Source organism: Pongo pygmaeus, chromosome 9, assembly GCF_028885625.2.
Source record: "Pongo pygmaeus isolate AG05252 chromosome 9, NHGRI_mPonPyg2-v2.0_pri, whole genome shotgun sequence".
NCBI lineage: Eukaryota > Metazoa > Chordata > Mammalia > Primates > Hominidae > Pongo > Pongo pygmaeus.
This window is the reverse complement of record NC_072382.2, coordinates 108,403,985-108,421,219: the sequence shown is the minus strand read 5'-3', so window position 1 is coordinate 108,421,219 and position 17,235 is coordinate 108,403,985. Positions and strand designations below refer to the sequence as shown.

At 38.3% G+C, this 17,235-nt stretch overlaps 1 protein-coding gene across 1 annotated transcript in view; it reads left to right on the top strand.

Moving 5' to 3' along the window:
* GUCY1A2 (guanylate cyclase 1 soluble subunit alpha 2) overlaps positions 1-17,235 on the top strand; it is a 372,058-nt gene that overhangs the window by 250,375 nt on the left and 104,448 nt on the right. Inside the window, exon 6 of the mRNA XM_054439506.2 lies at positions 12,479-12,622. Coding sequence (XP_054295481.1) covers positions 12,479-12,622 — 144 coding nt within the window. The remainder of the gene's footprint in view (positions 1-12,478; positions 12,623-17,235) is intronic.

The following is a 17,235-nucleotide window of genomic DNA, read 5'->3' as shown; positions in this document are numbered from 1 at the left end:
AACTCAATTTTGACAAAGGTGCCAAGAACATACATTTGGGAAAGGACAGTCTCTTCAATAAATGATGCTGGGAAAACTGGATATGCATATGCAGAAGAAAGAAACTAGACCACTATGTTGCCATATAGAAAAATCAAATTAAAATGGGTTAAAGACTTAAATCTAAGACCTCAAACTATGAAATCACTAAAAGAAAACATTAGAGAAACTCTTCAGGACATTGGAGTGGGCAAAGATTTCTTGAGTAACATCCCACAAGCACAGGCAATGAAAGTGAAAATGGACAAATGGGATCACATCAAGTTAAAAATCTTCTGCACAGCAAAGGAAACAATTAACAAAGTGAAGAGACAACCCACAGAATGGGAGAAAATATTTGCAAACTACCCATCTAACAAGGGATTAATAACCAGAATATATAAGGAGCTCAAACAACTCAATAGGAAAAAAAAAAATCTAATAATCTGATTTTAAAATGGACAAAAGGTCTGAGTAGATATTTCTCACAAGAAGAGAAATGGCAAACAGGTATATGAAAAAATGCTTCATATCTTTGATCATCAGAGAAATGCAAATCAAAAGTACAATATGATAGCATCTCACCTCAGTTAAAATGGCTTTTATCCCAAGAGACAGGTAATAATAAATACTGGAGAAAATCTGGAGCAAAGGGAACCCTTGTACATTGTTGGTGGGAATGTAAATTAGTACAACCAATATGGAGAATAGTTTGTGGGTTCCTCAGAAAACTAAAAATAGAGCTACCCTACAACCCAGCAATCCTACTCTTAGGTATATGTCCAAAAGAAGGGAAGTAAGTATATGGAAGAGATACCTGCGCTCCCATGTTTGTTGTAGTACCATTCACAATAGCCAAGATTTGGAAGAAACCTAAGTGTCCATCAACAGACAAATGAATGAAGAAAATGTGGTACATATACACAATGGGGTACTATTCAGCCATAAAAAGAATGAGATCCTGTCATTTGCGATAAGATGGATGGACCTGGAAGTCATTACGTTAACTGAAACAAGCCGGGCACAGAAAGACAAACTTCCTTCTTTCTTTTTCTCTTGTTCTCTCTTTCTCTTTTTCCCTGCCCTTCCCCTCCCTTTCCCCTCACCCCTCCCCTCCCCTTCCCTTCCCCATCCCCCTCCCCTCCCACCCTTCCCTTCCCCTGCCTTTCCCCTCCCCTCTCCCCCCTCCCCTCTCCCCCCTCCCCTCTCCCCCCTCCCCTCTCCCGCTTCCCCCCTCCCCCCACCCTCCCCCTCCCCCTCCCCCACCCTCCCCCCTCCCCCTCCCCCGCCCCTCCCCCCTCGTCCTCCCCTTCCCCTCCCCCCTCACCCTCCCCTTCCCCTCCCCCTCACCCTCCCCTTCCCCTCCCCCTCACCCTCCCCTTCCCCTCCCCCCTCACCCTCCCCTTCCCCTCCCCCCTCACCCTCCCCTTCCCTTCCTTTTTCTTTCCTTCTTTCTCTCTCTCTCTCTCTCTCTCTCTCTCTCTCCCTTTCTCTCTTTCCTTTTTCTTGCTGCTTTTATGCTAAGGGTTGGCATTCTGATTGCTCTTTTTTCAGGTTTAATCCTTATTTTAATAAAGTTTTCAAGCAAAAAAAAAAGTAAGACAAATTTCCCACGTTCTCACTTGTGGAAGCTAAAATGTAAAAAATTGAATTCATGGAGATAGACAGCAGAAGGTTGGTTACTAGACACTGGGAATGGTAGTAGAGTGGTCATGGGGAAGTGGGGATGGTTAATGGGTACAAAAAAGAGAAAGAATGAATAAGACCTAGTATTTGCTGGCACAACAGGACGACTATAGTAAAAAATAATTTAATTGTACATTTAAAAATAACTAAGAGTATAATTATATATAATATATACTGTGTACCCACAATTAAAAATCAAAAATTAATAAAAAAGAAACCACCACACAAAAAATACTAAAAAATGAATTCTTAATATTTTCACTTGATATGCTAAATTGGGTCACAGGATTTACTTTTGTGACATCAATTAACATTACTTAGCACTCCTTATGTGTTTATTCAAAATATAGCAGACATTTGCCATTCTCTGGGGATATATTTAAAGTTCTGGTAAATCAGAAATCCTTGAAAAATAATTGAATATGATTTTCTAAAGAGTGAGTGGATGAACTCTAGGTAGAATAATAACATTGAGTATTAATATGGTGGTGGGAGGTACAGAAAGTTCGCAAAGAACATTGAGTTACCCATTTTGATTGGAACATGGAGTAAATTACAGTGGTAGAGGTGGATGAACCTGGGAAACTGGAGCCCTAGTGTTGAAGATCTTACGGGACTGTCAGAAATTTTGAATTGCCCACATCTAACAATGATTTAGAATGAAATTTTGACTGGATATTTTAATGTATTTCTCTTTCCTAACATGCTTCAGTATTCAATATCCTTTATGATAAACAACCTGGGAGGTAGAAACAGTATTTTCCACACGAAGGAGATTCCCGTGCAGGAACTAGAATGCACATTGAAAGACCTACTGAGAGTTTTATCAGGAGGAGAGCTTTCTGTGATAGGCAGTCATTTGGAATCCATTTTCCTTCATTTGGGAGTAGTTCCCAGGCCAAATCACTGTTCTATTTATATCCATGACCTCCTTTTCAACACTGTACCAGCTGAGCACTGTGTAGAGACATCCTTAAAAGCAGCCGTATTTGGGTCAAAAATGTCAACCAAAATGAGTGTAATTAGATAATTTTTTTTTTTAAAGAAAGGATGAAGAGGCTGTTTTTTTTTGTTTTGTTTTTGTTTGTAGCCTTGTCAATAAATCCTTAAACCTGTTTCCATTTGAATTGCTAAATCATTATGTACAGTGAGCTTGGGTGTGTTTAATTGAGCTCAACAAACTTTCCTTGGATCATTGAATGCCTGCTGTGCCAGATTCTCAGCATGTGTGGCATGTGTGCGTGTGCATGTGCACATTTGGACTGGTCGTTGTAGTGTGCACTTTCAACAAACAAGGAAATATCTGGAAAAGTTTATTACCCCTGTGGATGGAGTGGAAGACAGAGAAGGAGTACATGGGAATAGCTGGGGTCAGGTTAGAAGTGCTTTTCTCCTTTCTGAAAGCCACTGCTCTTTAAAAAAAAAAAAAAAAAAGGTGGATATCGGGGTGAATGTTGTACTATTTTTAACTCACTTCATATACGAGAAGTCTTCAGACTTTGGGAATCATATAAAACAACTGAAGCTTGTGAATGCAGATAGCTGGCCTTTATATCCATATTTTGATTCAGTAAATCCAAGTGGAGCCTGGGAATCTAATTTTTAACAAATACCTTCTGGGTGATTCTTATGCAGGTTGTCCTGAATTTTGCAATTGAAAACTTGCTTAAGGGCCAGTTCGGACCCCTAAATGTAGAAATTGAATGCAATTTAAAGCATTTAATAGAACTATTAGGGGCATCCTGATTCTGTACTCAGGTCCAGGGATATAAAGTTGAGTAAATATCTAGTAGGCGGAGAGGAATATAAACACACACACACACATTAACATGATACATACTGTGAGAGTGATAGAAATTTGTCCATCAGGTATGGTTGTAAGAAAGTTACAGATACCCCCTTGCCAAACAAAAAGAAAGAAAATTACGGGTCCAGAAATCAGGAAAGAAAACTTGAAAATACTGAGGGCTGAGTCCTGAGATAGACTTTGCCTAGTTTGCAGTTTTGTTTGGGATGTGCCCTAAAAAAGTCATATACTCAGTGAAGTGGAAATGGTTTTTCTTCTCTTTTTGCATCTTCTCCTTTAAAAGTAATATGTGCATCCATGAGGCTTTCAGGGGCCTTTAGAAAGAGTAAATAAGCCTAGTTTCAATCCATCCTCTCTGTTAGGGTCTTTGAGAATCAGACTTTGAATTTAAAGCTGTACTGGAGAAAAAAGCTACCCACTTCTAAAAATGATGGTGGGCTTTAAGAGATGACCTTTTATTTTCCTGAGCCTATGCAAGGAGTGGGTACCTATGTATACAGATTCTTCTCTCTGAAGTGCCTGTGTAGGTTAATGACAATGCCAGCTGAGGACTTTCAGTTCTTCATATGACAGATAGTAATGCCCATAGAAAGTTAGAGGTATTATGAGGTTACTTTAATGACTCTTTATCACACCTTAGTTCTGTAGGTATTACCCATGACTTCACATGGAGGATGAGTACGGAGCTCCAGCCTCTGCAACATTAATCTCATTAATATACAAAAATTATTGCTAGAATATTAATCTTTAGCATCATAAAATAAGATCCTGTAATGCAGATCTTCATATTGAATGACTACAAGGTTACTTACAGAAACTAAAAAAAAATCTTAATAACTTTCCTTTTTGGTAATCACATTTATGGGGAAGGATAAAATTAAAATGTGGAGGTAGAGTCACAATATAATGTCTGATTAAAATGCATATGCTTATGCCCAGATGCCAAAGAGGTAGAGAATGCTTCTTTGTTCCCTATGGGAGGTGGAGCCCCTTCTTCCTCAGTTTTGTTTATCTCTTGTTCTGGTCCCAGCAACTGGGACCAGGGGCACTCCCTCCTCTAGAGCTAGAGAGACAGAGGTATGGCAATTTTCAGGCTGCCCCACCCTGCCAGTCATCACCTGTGATGACTTAGTTTTCTACTGGCACCACTGGTCTTGGTGAGCATCCTGCTTTCAGGAAGGAGTGCCCTCTCAACCCCCATAAACACTGGGAGAATAACCTACAGGGTTGTGGCTGGCACTGTGACGCAGGCAATAGCTGGTATGGTGAGTTGGCTAAAAAAGTGACAACTGAGGAGTGTGCCATTTTCTCAATAGCAGCAGGAGAGGTGAGGAAAGCAGTGGAGGTGGTGGGTGAAAAGAAGGTGGAGAGATGCTGGTGGAGGAAGAAATGTAGGTGGAAGAAATGTAGGTTGAAGAAGAGTTGATGAAGTGATACCCATGTAGAGAAGAGGGAAAATGATGAAGGAAAATAAAGTGACAGAGATGAAGGAGGAGGCAAAGCCCTGGCCTCTGAATGCCATGGACTTTCTGAAGGCTGGAGCTGGAGACAGTACCTGCACAGGCTAACAGGGGCTTCCTCCAGCTGGAGCCCAAGTTTGGGTGGATATGGTGACACTGAGATGAGACCACAGATTCATCAAACAAAATATACTCACCTTCTGGGATGCCACCTTTTGAAACCACCCCCACCCAAAGGTCATGCATAGGGGCCAAGGTGCAGATTTGCTGAGGGCCATCTCAATTAAGGGGTAAAGAGTTCAGACATCTAAGGACATGCTACATGTTCGAAATTTTTTTTTGAACAAACCTCTACTTCAGAAACAAGGTAATCATTAAACAATATGGGGTCAGATCCTCTGGACAAGTGGCATTTCCTTTCATTCCAGTCACATGGCAAGGATCCCATGCCCCAGTCCTGTAGGAGCAGGATATCACCTATAGGTTCTTCATCTGGTCCTCAGACTATAGGCTTCCAGAACCTGGTAAGATTGCTGTTATTTTTAAAGGGATCTCTAGCCCAACTCCTGAAATACCAACTGTTATGTGGAGGGAAAGCCAGGTTACCTTCAGCAGGGCAGCCCATGGAGATACTCAGGCTGTTCTGGTATCAGTGTAGCCAACTCCTACTTTTGGAAGTTGCCCCTGCTCCAGATCATCTGCCATCTATTGTTGGACCTGTGCTTGGCCAACAGTGATGTCTGTGTGCTGAACTCCTTGCATCTTGGCTTCTCCGGACTTTTAGTGCTCCCAGCTTCAAGAATGTGGTTTTTATGAACATGCCCATCACTTTGTCTAAGCCAGGAAAATGGTGAAAACTGCATTCTTTCATCTACATGGCTTGAACCCTTGTCTATATCAGGGCCTTCCTGTCTCTTTTTGATGTAGGTCTTTATGAGTTATCTTCAAAGAGGGTCAGTGTATCTTTAAGAACCGCAACCTGAGGAACAACGAAAGGCTGGGTTCAAGGCTGGTGGCAAGCTGCTTATCTTCGAATATGTTCCGTGGGCATTCCATGGACCTAATACCTTTGCTTGACCACAATCACATAGATTTTCATCTTTGGTTAGGAGTTCTTTTCAGCCACCCTACTGAGTATCTGGCAAAACAGGGACATAAACAGTGGCAAGTTGCTGTGTATGTCTGAAGTGAAGGACAAAAAGTAGAGGGCCTCTTAATCTATCCAAGACCATAGTTTTTCCTGCTCTTCTGTTACTAGTAAGTATCCATGAAGGCCTGGGCTATGGTTGTGTGTGTGTGTGTGTGTGTGTGTGTATGTGTGTTTCCTGGCCAGCCTTTTGGATATTCTTGCGCAGACTGCCATTGACCTCATTGTTCAGTTTCTAGTCACCAAAGACTTCCACAACTGCTTATGGACTCAGACTCTTGGCCAACCATTGGAGAAGCCCTCTACTATGCTCCATCCTCCCTGTCACCCAGGAACCACACCGAATGTCAGCTGATTGGGCTGGCAGGTGTGGCCCAGTTCTCTTAGCAAGGGAAATATGGCATCCTTTCTAAGAACCAAGCATTCTTGGTGACAGCCAATAAGACCATGAAGAATATGGGACATTTACCAGTCCCCTTTCACCCACCTGAGCATGATGAGGTGTCCAGGTGCTCTGTGAGATACTAGGAGAGAAAAGAAAGCATTTCTCATCTTTAAAGTTTATCTGTATCTGTCTGCCTACATCTCATTCCAATCTCTCTTCTCTCTCTGTCTCTTTTTAAGGCACCAGAGCACCCTAGAACACAAAACGGCTGGAAAGCAGACTTTCCAATTTGCTGCTTCTCTTGATTGTGTCCTGGGAAGATTGTTCAGTAATGTAGACTACCAGAGCTCTCTGACCCTCTGCTCTTACGCCCCATAGAAAATTCAAAGAGGGACAGACATAGGACTGTCGGATTGAAGGACTGAGGTGGTCAAGAGTCCCATGGAACAGGGATGGTTAATTGCCTAATTGTGTACATTGTTCTTTTGGCTAATCTTATCCTCAATACTGACCCCCTCACCCTGACTTCTTTCTTCCATCTGTGCCCAAATATCCAAGAAATTCCCAGATATTTCTTAAGTATTAGCCTAGAGGGCAAGGAGAAAAATGTTATGGGAATGAAATTCTGTTAGGAGCTAGAAGAAATTCTTTTAAATGATCTAAAACTAAAATAAACAAACGAGGTAAATGGGATGGGTGTGGTGGCTCATGCCTGTAATCCCAGCACTTTGGGAGGCTGAGGTGGACAAATCTCTTGAGCCCAGGAGTTCGAGACTAGCCTGGGCAACATGGTGAAACCCTGTCTCTACAAAAAGTAAAAAAAAAAAAAAATTAGCCAGGCATGGTGACATGTGCCTGTAGTCCCAGCTACATGGGAGGCTGAGGTGGGAGGATTGCTTGAGCCCAGGATGGAGAGGTTGCAGAGAGCCCACATCATGCCACTGTACTCCAGTCTAAGTAGGCAGAGTGAGACCCTGTCTTAAAAAACAAAAAAACAAGGTGAATGCATAGCTCTGATATATTTATTTACACCACCTTTATTTCTGGAATAATATAAAGATTTTGATTCTAAAGTTTTGAGAAAAGATAAACTGAGATAGGCAAATTCTTTAAAGTTTTATAAAAGCAGCTATAGTAATATGTAAGGGAGCAGTTGTATGTATTTTTAGTACTTAAGCCTCCTCTTCTATGTTCAGCAAATAATGTAAGTTTTTTCAGACATTTGCATAAGCATTATCTTTTCCCCATCTCCATGCTTAGTTTAGCCGTCTTTATTCTTATCCAGTGCCATTCACGAACAGGTGGGAGATGGTGAAAATAAATGAAATGCACTATTTTAAACTGTGTCTGTTGTATTTAAAACTATATAAAAACACTGAGGCAATTATAAAGGAATTCAGAACAAAGTCAACTTTTAGACAGTTTTTCTTTTTTTTTTTTTTTTGTAGTCTGTTTACAGTGTCCACTTGTTTCATTTTGGTTTAGCTCAAGGAAATAAACTCAGGAGCAATGGAATTGATACATGCCACTTTCACTTTTCCTGCTCCTCATGAAGCAAAATCCACTAATTACTTTGAAGAAATCCACTAACACTTCCACATATATTTAATTTTGCTAAACTTGTATAGAGCTGCCTTAGAGGAAAGGAAAAGAGAGAAAAATGGAGCATTCCTGGAAAGCTGCATTAAGACAGTTGTGTTTCTGCCAATATTCTTAAGGTGCCAAATATATCTGGAAAGAAAAAAAAATCACAAAGATATATTACTTACACTTAATGTATATGCCAATTACTTAAACTTTCCAGACATTTTGATATTAGAGAATGTGTGATTATTTATTCATTCGTGCAGTGCACAAGGAAGTTTGCCATTTCCCATTCCCTATAAGTTAAGCATAGCCACGTAACTTGCTCTGGTCAATGAACCATGAAAAGAAGATATATATGTCACATCTGGGAGGAAGCTTTAAGAGCTCCTGTACAATTGGTCAGAACCTCTTTTCCTTTGCTGTGGCGACTAGTTCCCGATGTGGAGGTTCTCTTAGCATTGTTCCTGGAGTGAAGACACGTGGCACAGTTTCTCCCCTCCACCCCAATCCCTTAATCCAAATGGATATGTAGAATGAATGAGAAATACACTTTTGCTTATTTAGTGCATTAAGATTTGGAGGTTAAATTGTTACTGTATCATAATCTAACCCAGCCTATGAAAACAATTTTTAGGTTTCTGTATGTTGGATATTTATGAATAATTGTGAGAATTTCATTTCCTAATATGTGTCACTGTTTTTTTGATGTCTGTGTCTTCCCTACCTCTTTGGTCCTATTGTTTCTAATATTTGGAAACTAAATATATATATTTAGTTTGCGCACCTATGGAGAGAAAGAGAGAAAGGTCTCGCTCTCGCTTTGTCACCCTGTCTGGAGTGCAGTGGTGAAATCATAGCCCACTGCAGCCTTGATCTCCTGGGCTCTAGCGATCCCAAGTAGCTGGGACTATAGGTAAGGGCCACCTTACCTGGATAATTTTTATTTTTATTTTTGTAGAGATTGAGGTCTCACTATGTTGCCCAGGCTGGTCTTGAACTCCTGGACTCAAGCAGTCCTCCTGCCTTGGTCTCCCAAAATGTTGGGATTCCAGGTGTCAGCCACCATGCCTAGTCTTAAAGTTTTGTACAATCATGTATGGATTGTAATATGAATTTGTCATATTTACATTGTGCCCACATTTATTTTGTACTTCATTCATTTATATATCAGTTGGTAACATATTGGTCTAACTTTTCTATGCAATTAGAGTACATACTCCTAAGGAGAAAATGCAACATATAACTAATCTCCTGTATTCTTGTGCAAATTCTAGTAATACACATTTAATGGAATTCAATGCATTTTTTTTTTCTGAAAAGATAATTGAGATGCTGATGAGGATGACGATGATGATGATGATAGACATTTCGGGAAGGGATTGTGCTCTAGGAACTTGGATGTTCAGAGCTACTGCAAAGCATTTTGATTTGTGCAGGCAATTTACTGACTATATGTTCTGATATCTGACTACCAGAAATAAGTTTCAAAGTACGCAGCTAATAGCATCATAGATTTTTAAAGTGTATACAAATATGAAAGGGTGGGATAATGTGAAGATTAGCAAAGAACATTGTCTTATTACAGGAAAAATGGTAAATAGCCACATTTTAGATGTTTATTCTTTGATGGGTGTCTTCCTCAGTGAGAATTATTTCCAGGAAGTATATTTTAGTCTTTGGAATAATACTTTTGCCAACTCATATTGCATTGTCTTTCTATTCTTACAATATAATTTTATTTTCGTTTTTCTGGCATCAGAAAACAGGTCTTAAAGTGAAATTTTTGAATATAATGATAGATCTGGGGGTATTTGAATCAGTTTTGATGCATATTTCCTGATGATCAAGTGATAAGTTTTGCACTGTTGGTCTCATGAGCTTCTTAAGTGTTCTCATAATATTCCCTAAATTAGTGCTCATATAATTTCAGGCAGTATATATTTTTAATATTGTAGTGTTGGAATGCTTTTACATGGAAATTTAATTTCTGATATTAAAAATAATAGACTATTTTATAATTCTTGGCATATTTATGCTGGAAGCATCTCCATCACTGATGCATATTTTTCCTATACAGATCTACATAGCACACAGATCTAGATGGCGCTCATAAAATGAATGATGAAAATAAGCAAACAGTGACAATTACTTATTGTAATTATGGTTAGCATGGTTGATTGACTTATTTATTCATTTAGCAAATATTCACTAAATATGAGATATTAAGTAAATAGCTATATTATAGACATTATGCTAAGCTCTGTGAATGCAGAGATGAAAAAAACATAGTCCCATTTCTTTTTTTCTTTTTTTTTTGAGATAGAGTCTCGCTGTGTCGCCCAGGCTGGAGTGCAGTGGCCTGATCTCCGGTCACTGCAAGCTCTGCCTCCCAGGTTCACACCATTCTCTTACCTCAGTCTCCCGAGTAGCTGGGACTACAGGCGCCCGCCATCATGCCTGGCTAATTTTTTTTACACTTTTAGTAGAGATGGGGTTTCACCGTGTTAGCCAGGATGGTCTTGATCTCCTGAACATAGTCCCATTTCTTAAAAGCTCACATCGTAGCCAGGGATATGTATTGACTTTATATAGATACATATTGATTATAGCTTGTGCTGAATGTTAAAGCAGAGAGATGTGGAAGTGCTGTTGAAACAGAATAAAGAAAGGATTAATTCTTTGAGAAATTATTTGATAAAAACTAAAGGAAGGAACGTGGAGCACATCACAGAAAAAGTGACACTGGAATTGTGCTTTTAGTACAATTTTTCATCACTTCAGCCTAATTAATAATATTAAAACTATTGAGGATTTTATTAGGTTGGTGCAAAAGTAATTACAGTTTTTGCCATTAATACCACCATCTCTATTGTGGATAATTAGAGAGCTTTTCTCTAAAGTAATAGAACTTTTATTCCATGTTCTATGCTTTGGAAATTTGGGAGTTTTAACCTGGGGTAAATATTTAAAATATTTATCAACAACAATGGACATTCAGAATGGATGTTGACAATAGAATTAGAAGAGGGTCTGGAAAGACCCCTACAGTAGCTGTTAACTCTCAGTTATATGGTTACGGATGGGCCTCTGCACCTCAATTTTTCACCTTTCTTCCTTTTTTAAAAAATTATACTCTAAGTTCTGGGGTACATGTGCAGAACATGCAGGTTTTGTTACATAGGTATACACATGCCATGGCAGTTTGCTGCACCCATCAACCTGTCATCTACACTAGGTATTCTCCAATGCTATCCCTCCCCTAGCCCCCCACCCCCTGACAGGCCCCAGCATGTGATGTCCCTGTCCCTGTGTCCATGTGTTCTCATTGTTCAACTCCTGCTTATCAGTGAGAACATGCGGTGTTTGGTTTTCCGTTCCTGTGTTAGTTTGCTGAGAACAATGGCTTCCAGCTTCATCCATGTCCCTGCAAAAGACATGAACTCATCCTTTTTCATGGCTGCATAGTATTCCATGGTGTATATATGTGCCACTTTTTTTTTTTTTTTTTTTTTTTTTTTTTGAGACCAAGTCTCACTGTGTCACCAGGCTGGAGTGCAGTGGCGTGATCTTGGCTCACTGCAACCTCCGCCTCCTGGGTTCAAGTGATTCTCCTGCCTCAGCCTCCCTACTAGCTGGGACCACAGGCATGCACCACCATGCCCAGTTAATTTTTGTATTTTTTAGTAGAGATGGGGTTTTACCATTTTGGAGGATGGTCTCGATCTGCTGACCTCATGATCCGCTGCCTCAGCCTCCCAAAGTGCTGGGATTACAGGCGTGAGCCACTGCACCCAGCCCAATACTTGTTTCTTTCATGTAGGATATTTGTGAAGATAAAATGAGACAATGTACATAAAGTGGTTGACACAATTAATGGTATGGAGTATGAATATTTAAGAAACATTAGGCATTACAATTTTTAAGAGTAAGAAAAAACAGACCTGATGAAAAATTACAGATATATCTAAAAGTATGGAATAATTTTCTTCAGGTGGAAAAACTGGGAAAAAAATACTTTCCAAAGGAATACTTGAAAGTTGGAAGGAGATGAAGGGATGGCTCTGGAAAAGGCGATTATTTGGAGATTATCTAGGCAAAATACTGACAGTTCTATTTTCATGGGGGATAATTATTTTATATTATAATTGTTCCTAATTTCAGTGATCATCTCTAGTGATAATGTTAATGAACAACCCTGGAGTGAGATGTCAGTATTTGACTGTGGCTGTTTGCAAACTCTGCTGTGATTATACACAGTTGTCTAATTGCTTAATTTATTGATGTTTTGCCGACGTGTTTTTCAGCAACATTTGTGATTGCAGATAACTAATCATTTCTCTTCAGGCTCATTATCATACGTTTGCATTTGATTTGTCTGATTGCTGCAGGTGGAAACAATAGGTGATGCCTACTGTGTTGCAGCAGGGCTTCACAGAAAAAGCCTCTGCCATGCTAAACCCATTGCTCTGATGGCCTTGAAGATGATGGAACTTTCAGAAGAAGTGCTGACACCTGATGGAAGACCGATTCAGGTAACCCTCCCAACAATCTAGTTTGAGTAGTAAGTGCACCATTAACTGGAGGAGGCAAATAATTCCCTTCCAAGTTCTACTTTTTGTAATTTATAGATCTAGAGAAGTTGGGTGCTTAAGGAGGACAAGGAGTGACTAGAGATAACTCATAAATCCAGGAAAAGAACAAATGGAATAGGTCCAAGATAGGAAAAGGTTTGTGGAAGGCAAATTACTGTGGAGGAAAGAAAGAGCTAAAAGATTAGACCCAAGGGAAGAACTGACTGTCAGTAACCAGGTCACCAAATCCAAGCAAGAATGATGATGAGATTCAGAGTTTTAGAGGTAATCCAAGAAGTAAAACACAAAAAAAGCAAGAAAATGGAGGACCTGCACAACTTCCTGTAGATAGTATAGATAGTATACAGTTATTCCTTGTGAAACTTCAGACCTCAGAGTTACTTCTGGAGTTTTTCTTGTGGCAGAGTTTGAAGATTGCAGCCTAGTAACTGTGAAAACTTTAAAAACAGTGGAAAGTCCAGATCCTGGTGTGTTGTACTCTTGGTTCTGATGGTCTGCAATCTGAGGTCTGCCTCTGGGAATGAATGAGGTCATCTACTGTATTTCTGCTTGAGCCCAGTGATGGATCCCAGGAGTGTCATTACTTTGAAATCAGAAATCTTATATTTGGGGAAGTAAACTTGTATTCAAGTCCACCCTTTTATAACAGCTTACCAGCTAAGAGTTAAGAAAACACGGGGGTGGGGTGGGGGGGGAGGGGGCAGGAAATGGCTAAAAATATAAGTACTGTTCTAGTTCTGGCGTTATAGCAGATTGGGGACCCTGAACAATCCATCTGATTAAAATTATGAAAGTGTTGGGTTAAGTATATTAAAAAATATTTTTTAAAAAACTATTAGGCACTTCTCTGAGCTCATAGGAAAGGGAAAAACATGACATTTACACCATGTGTGTAGACTGAAAAAAAACGTAACTGGTGAATTTAACTTAAGAGCCCTGTTATTAGCAATGATAGAAGGAAACTAGGAAATACTGTTCCCCCCTGGAGGATGCCAACTTCAATCCTATCCTGAAATAATTTCCACAGATTCCATGTGTTGTAAAAATAAGGTCCTAGTTTGTGGTTGTATTTTTATCTTTTAGTTGTTCTTGATAAGCCGGAAGGTTTAATGTTTTAAATGATACATATTTTCTTTTATAATTTGTAAATTTTTGACCTGACTAGTTCACAAAAAATCCTTCCCGACTTAAGTCAGAATTTCCTAATGATAAATTTGCAGTTTTATAGTATGGGTTTTTACATTTAACCCACCTGGAAGATAAAGGTTATTAAAATGAATAATAAAAAAGAAAAAAGCCACACACACATGAAAACAAAGTACTATGGGGAAGAACCAGGGGAAATTATAGATGTGAAAAAACATATCTGGGATGTTTTCAGATATCAAACTTATCAGACACAGAATTAAAATGACAATTTTTAACGTAACTATAAGAAATAAAAAGAGGAGCTGAAAACTGTGAGAAAGGGACAAGACTTGGGAAAGAATCAGAGAACTTCTAAGCAATCAACATAATGCTTAAGAAAAGAAGAGAGAACAAGGTGGACAAGTTTAAAAGCAGATTAGACATAGATGAAGCAAGAATTTGTTCACTAAAAGAACTGAAGAAATTATCAATAACTGAGTTCAGATATTTAAAAATGGGGAATATGAATAAGAGAATGTAAAATATAAAATATGTGGGAGACAGGGGGGAGAGAGTGGAAAGATGTAATATATATTCAATTGAGGTTCCAAATGAAGGTAACAGAGTGAATACAAAAAAGAGAATTATTTTCAGGAACTATTAAAAGATGTCAATCAGTACCCAGACACAGTAATCAGTAGCCAGACACAGTAATTCCAAAGAATTCTGCAAAAGTTAAACCATAGGAATCCAAAACTAAACCCATCTTAACGAGACTGCAGGGCATCAGAGAAAAAGAGCAATTGATAAATTATAAAAGTGACAGGCTGGGCACGGTGGCTCACTCCTGTAATCCCAGCACTTAGGGAGGCTGAGGGGGTGGATCACAAGGTCAGGAGTTCAAGACCAGCCTGGCCAAGATGGTGAAACCCTGTCTCTACTAAAAATACAAAAAAATTAGCCAGGTGTGGTGGTGGGCGTCTGTAATCCCAGCTACTCGGGAGGCTGAGGCAGAGAATTGCGTGAACCCGGGAGGCAAAGGTTGCGGTGAACCGAGATGCGCCACTGCACTCCAGCCTGGGCGACAGAGCGAGACTCCATCTCAAAAAAAAAAAAAATTATAAAAGTGACATTGATTGGTGTGAAAAGGACAAGGCATTCAATAAATGCTTGGGGGACTATTGGCTATTCATGAAGAAAACTAATTGAAATTGGTATTGTACTTTATGAATCTTTATATAAATCAATTCTTGGTGTGGGGAGATAAATGTAAAAATTCATATTATAAAACTATAAATTTGTCATTAGAAAATTTTGACAAGTAGGGAAGGATTTTTTGTGAACTTATCAGGTCAAAAATTTGCAAATCATAAAATAAAAGTTTAGAACATTAAAATTAAAACCTTCCTGTTAAGAAGAACTAAAAAATTAAAATACAACTACAAATTAGGAGAATTTTTTTGTGACACATGTGATCAATAAGTATCTAGTTAACCTTGTCAGTAATCAAATTAATAGAAATTTACAACACTATCATATAGCATTTCTCCCTACTAGTTTGACACAACTTTGAAAGTCTGACAGTGCCACTGTTGGTGAGGATCTGTAGCAGCAGGAAATCTCACCCATAGCTAGCGGAAGTATAAATGGTACAATTTACTTGGCATTACCTGGTAAAGTTTAACTTTTGCATGTCCTACAACCCAGCATTTCCTCTCCTAGATGTTTACACATGTACAAGGGAAGTACTTGTGCACGTGTAGCAAAAGTCACACACAAGAATAGTTTTTGTAATAGTCTCAAACTCTAGCTAATTCAAATATCCGTCAACAGTAGGATAGATAAACTGTGATATATTTATACCTTGGTATACCATATAGTTGGGAACATGAATGACCTCAGCTACTGACATCAACATGGATGAATGTCAAAAACATAATCTTGAACAAAAGAATCAAGTCATTAAAGAATGCTGTAGTATTATTCCACTTAACTAAAGTTTAATACTGGAAAAATGGAAACAATTCTATTTAGAAATACCTGCATTGATGGCAAAAAGTGTAAAAAAAAGGGAATGATTAATACAAAATTCAAGCAGGTGCTTATGTCTGAGGGAAAGATTATGGGAAGTAAGAGGATACAATAGGGAAAATAAACATAGTATAAAATTTTTTATTTTATTACTCTTCTTTAATATGCACATATATGTTTATATTTAACCATTTAAAAGTGGAAAGAGAGTTTTCTAACCACTCCTACCAGTGATGAAAATGGGAAAATATGGAGCATTAAAAATAAAAATCTAGTTTAAGTTCCCTCAGGGAATAATTATTGAATGGTACTTCTACCACTGCCGGGAAAACAAACAAAAGGAATACTGTCTCAGATTTGCTACACACTGCAAATATAGACATTCCAGATTGAACTAATCAGTTCTTAAATTTTCAAGCCTACCAGCTGGGCAGGCTTCTTATTTGGGATTGTTTTTGATGTTGGATTTTCTTTTATGGAGAATATGTTTGTATTGAATTTAGCATTGTCATAGCACAGTTAAATTACCCGAGAACAAAATCAGGGAATTGTGTTTTACAGTGTGTTCATCAATATTTTCATTTGTGGGATTTAATATTAGCTCTTTCTTATGAATCAGATAGTCTTATTAAATCAGAAGAGGAAATATCCATAAAGATTTAATAAGAATGCAGAAAGAGAATTCAAAATAATAAACCACCTTAGTAATTTTAGCTTCATTACTAATTTATAGTATTTGCATGATTTGGGATTATTTTTCAGCGTATTAATTTGATTTTAAATTGCCTTCTAGCTTGGTGCTGTGGGAACATTTCCAAACTTATTGAGAGAATCTTTTATTATAAAACTGCTGGGGTGTTGTAGTAGAGTTGATATGTGATAGCTTAGTGTTTACCTCAAATTATGTAAGTTTTTAGGTGATTTAAATTACAAGTTATTATTATTGCAATAATTGACTAAAACTGAAACCAAACTTTGAAAAGTAAATTGATAATTTGTATATGGTTTTATGAACCTTTGAGGCATCCTGTAATGATGGGAAATAGGAGCCAAAATTGTCATATACAATTGCTTGGAAATGATTGGTAATGCCCTTGACTCACTAATTGTAAAACTGCCTGCATTTATTTTTTTTTAATTTTGAAAATAACTAGAGAATGTAGCATTTTGTTTTTTCAGTCTATAAATACTCAAGTAAATTATTGTTCAATAAGTACTCTAATGAAACTCAGAGGCTACTTCTAGACCATATCTATAAACCATTCATAAATATGTTCTATCTATACACTACATTCTGAAAAATCAGTTCATGTTGACTTTAATTAGAACTGCTTTTATAAAAAGTGATCAGAACTTTTTCACCCTGGATCAATATGATATTTCTTCTGCTGGCT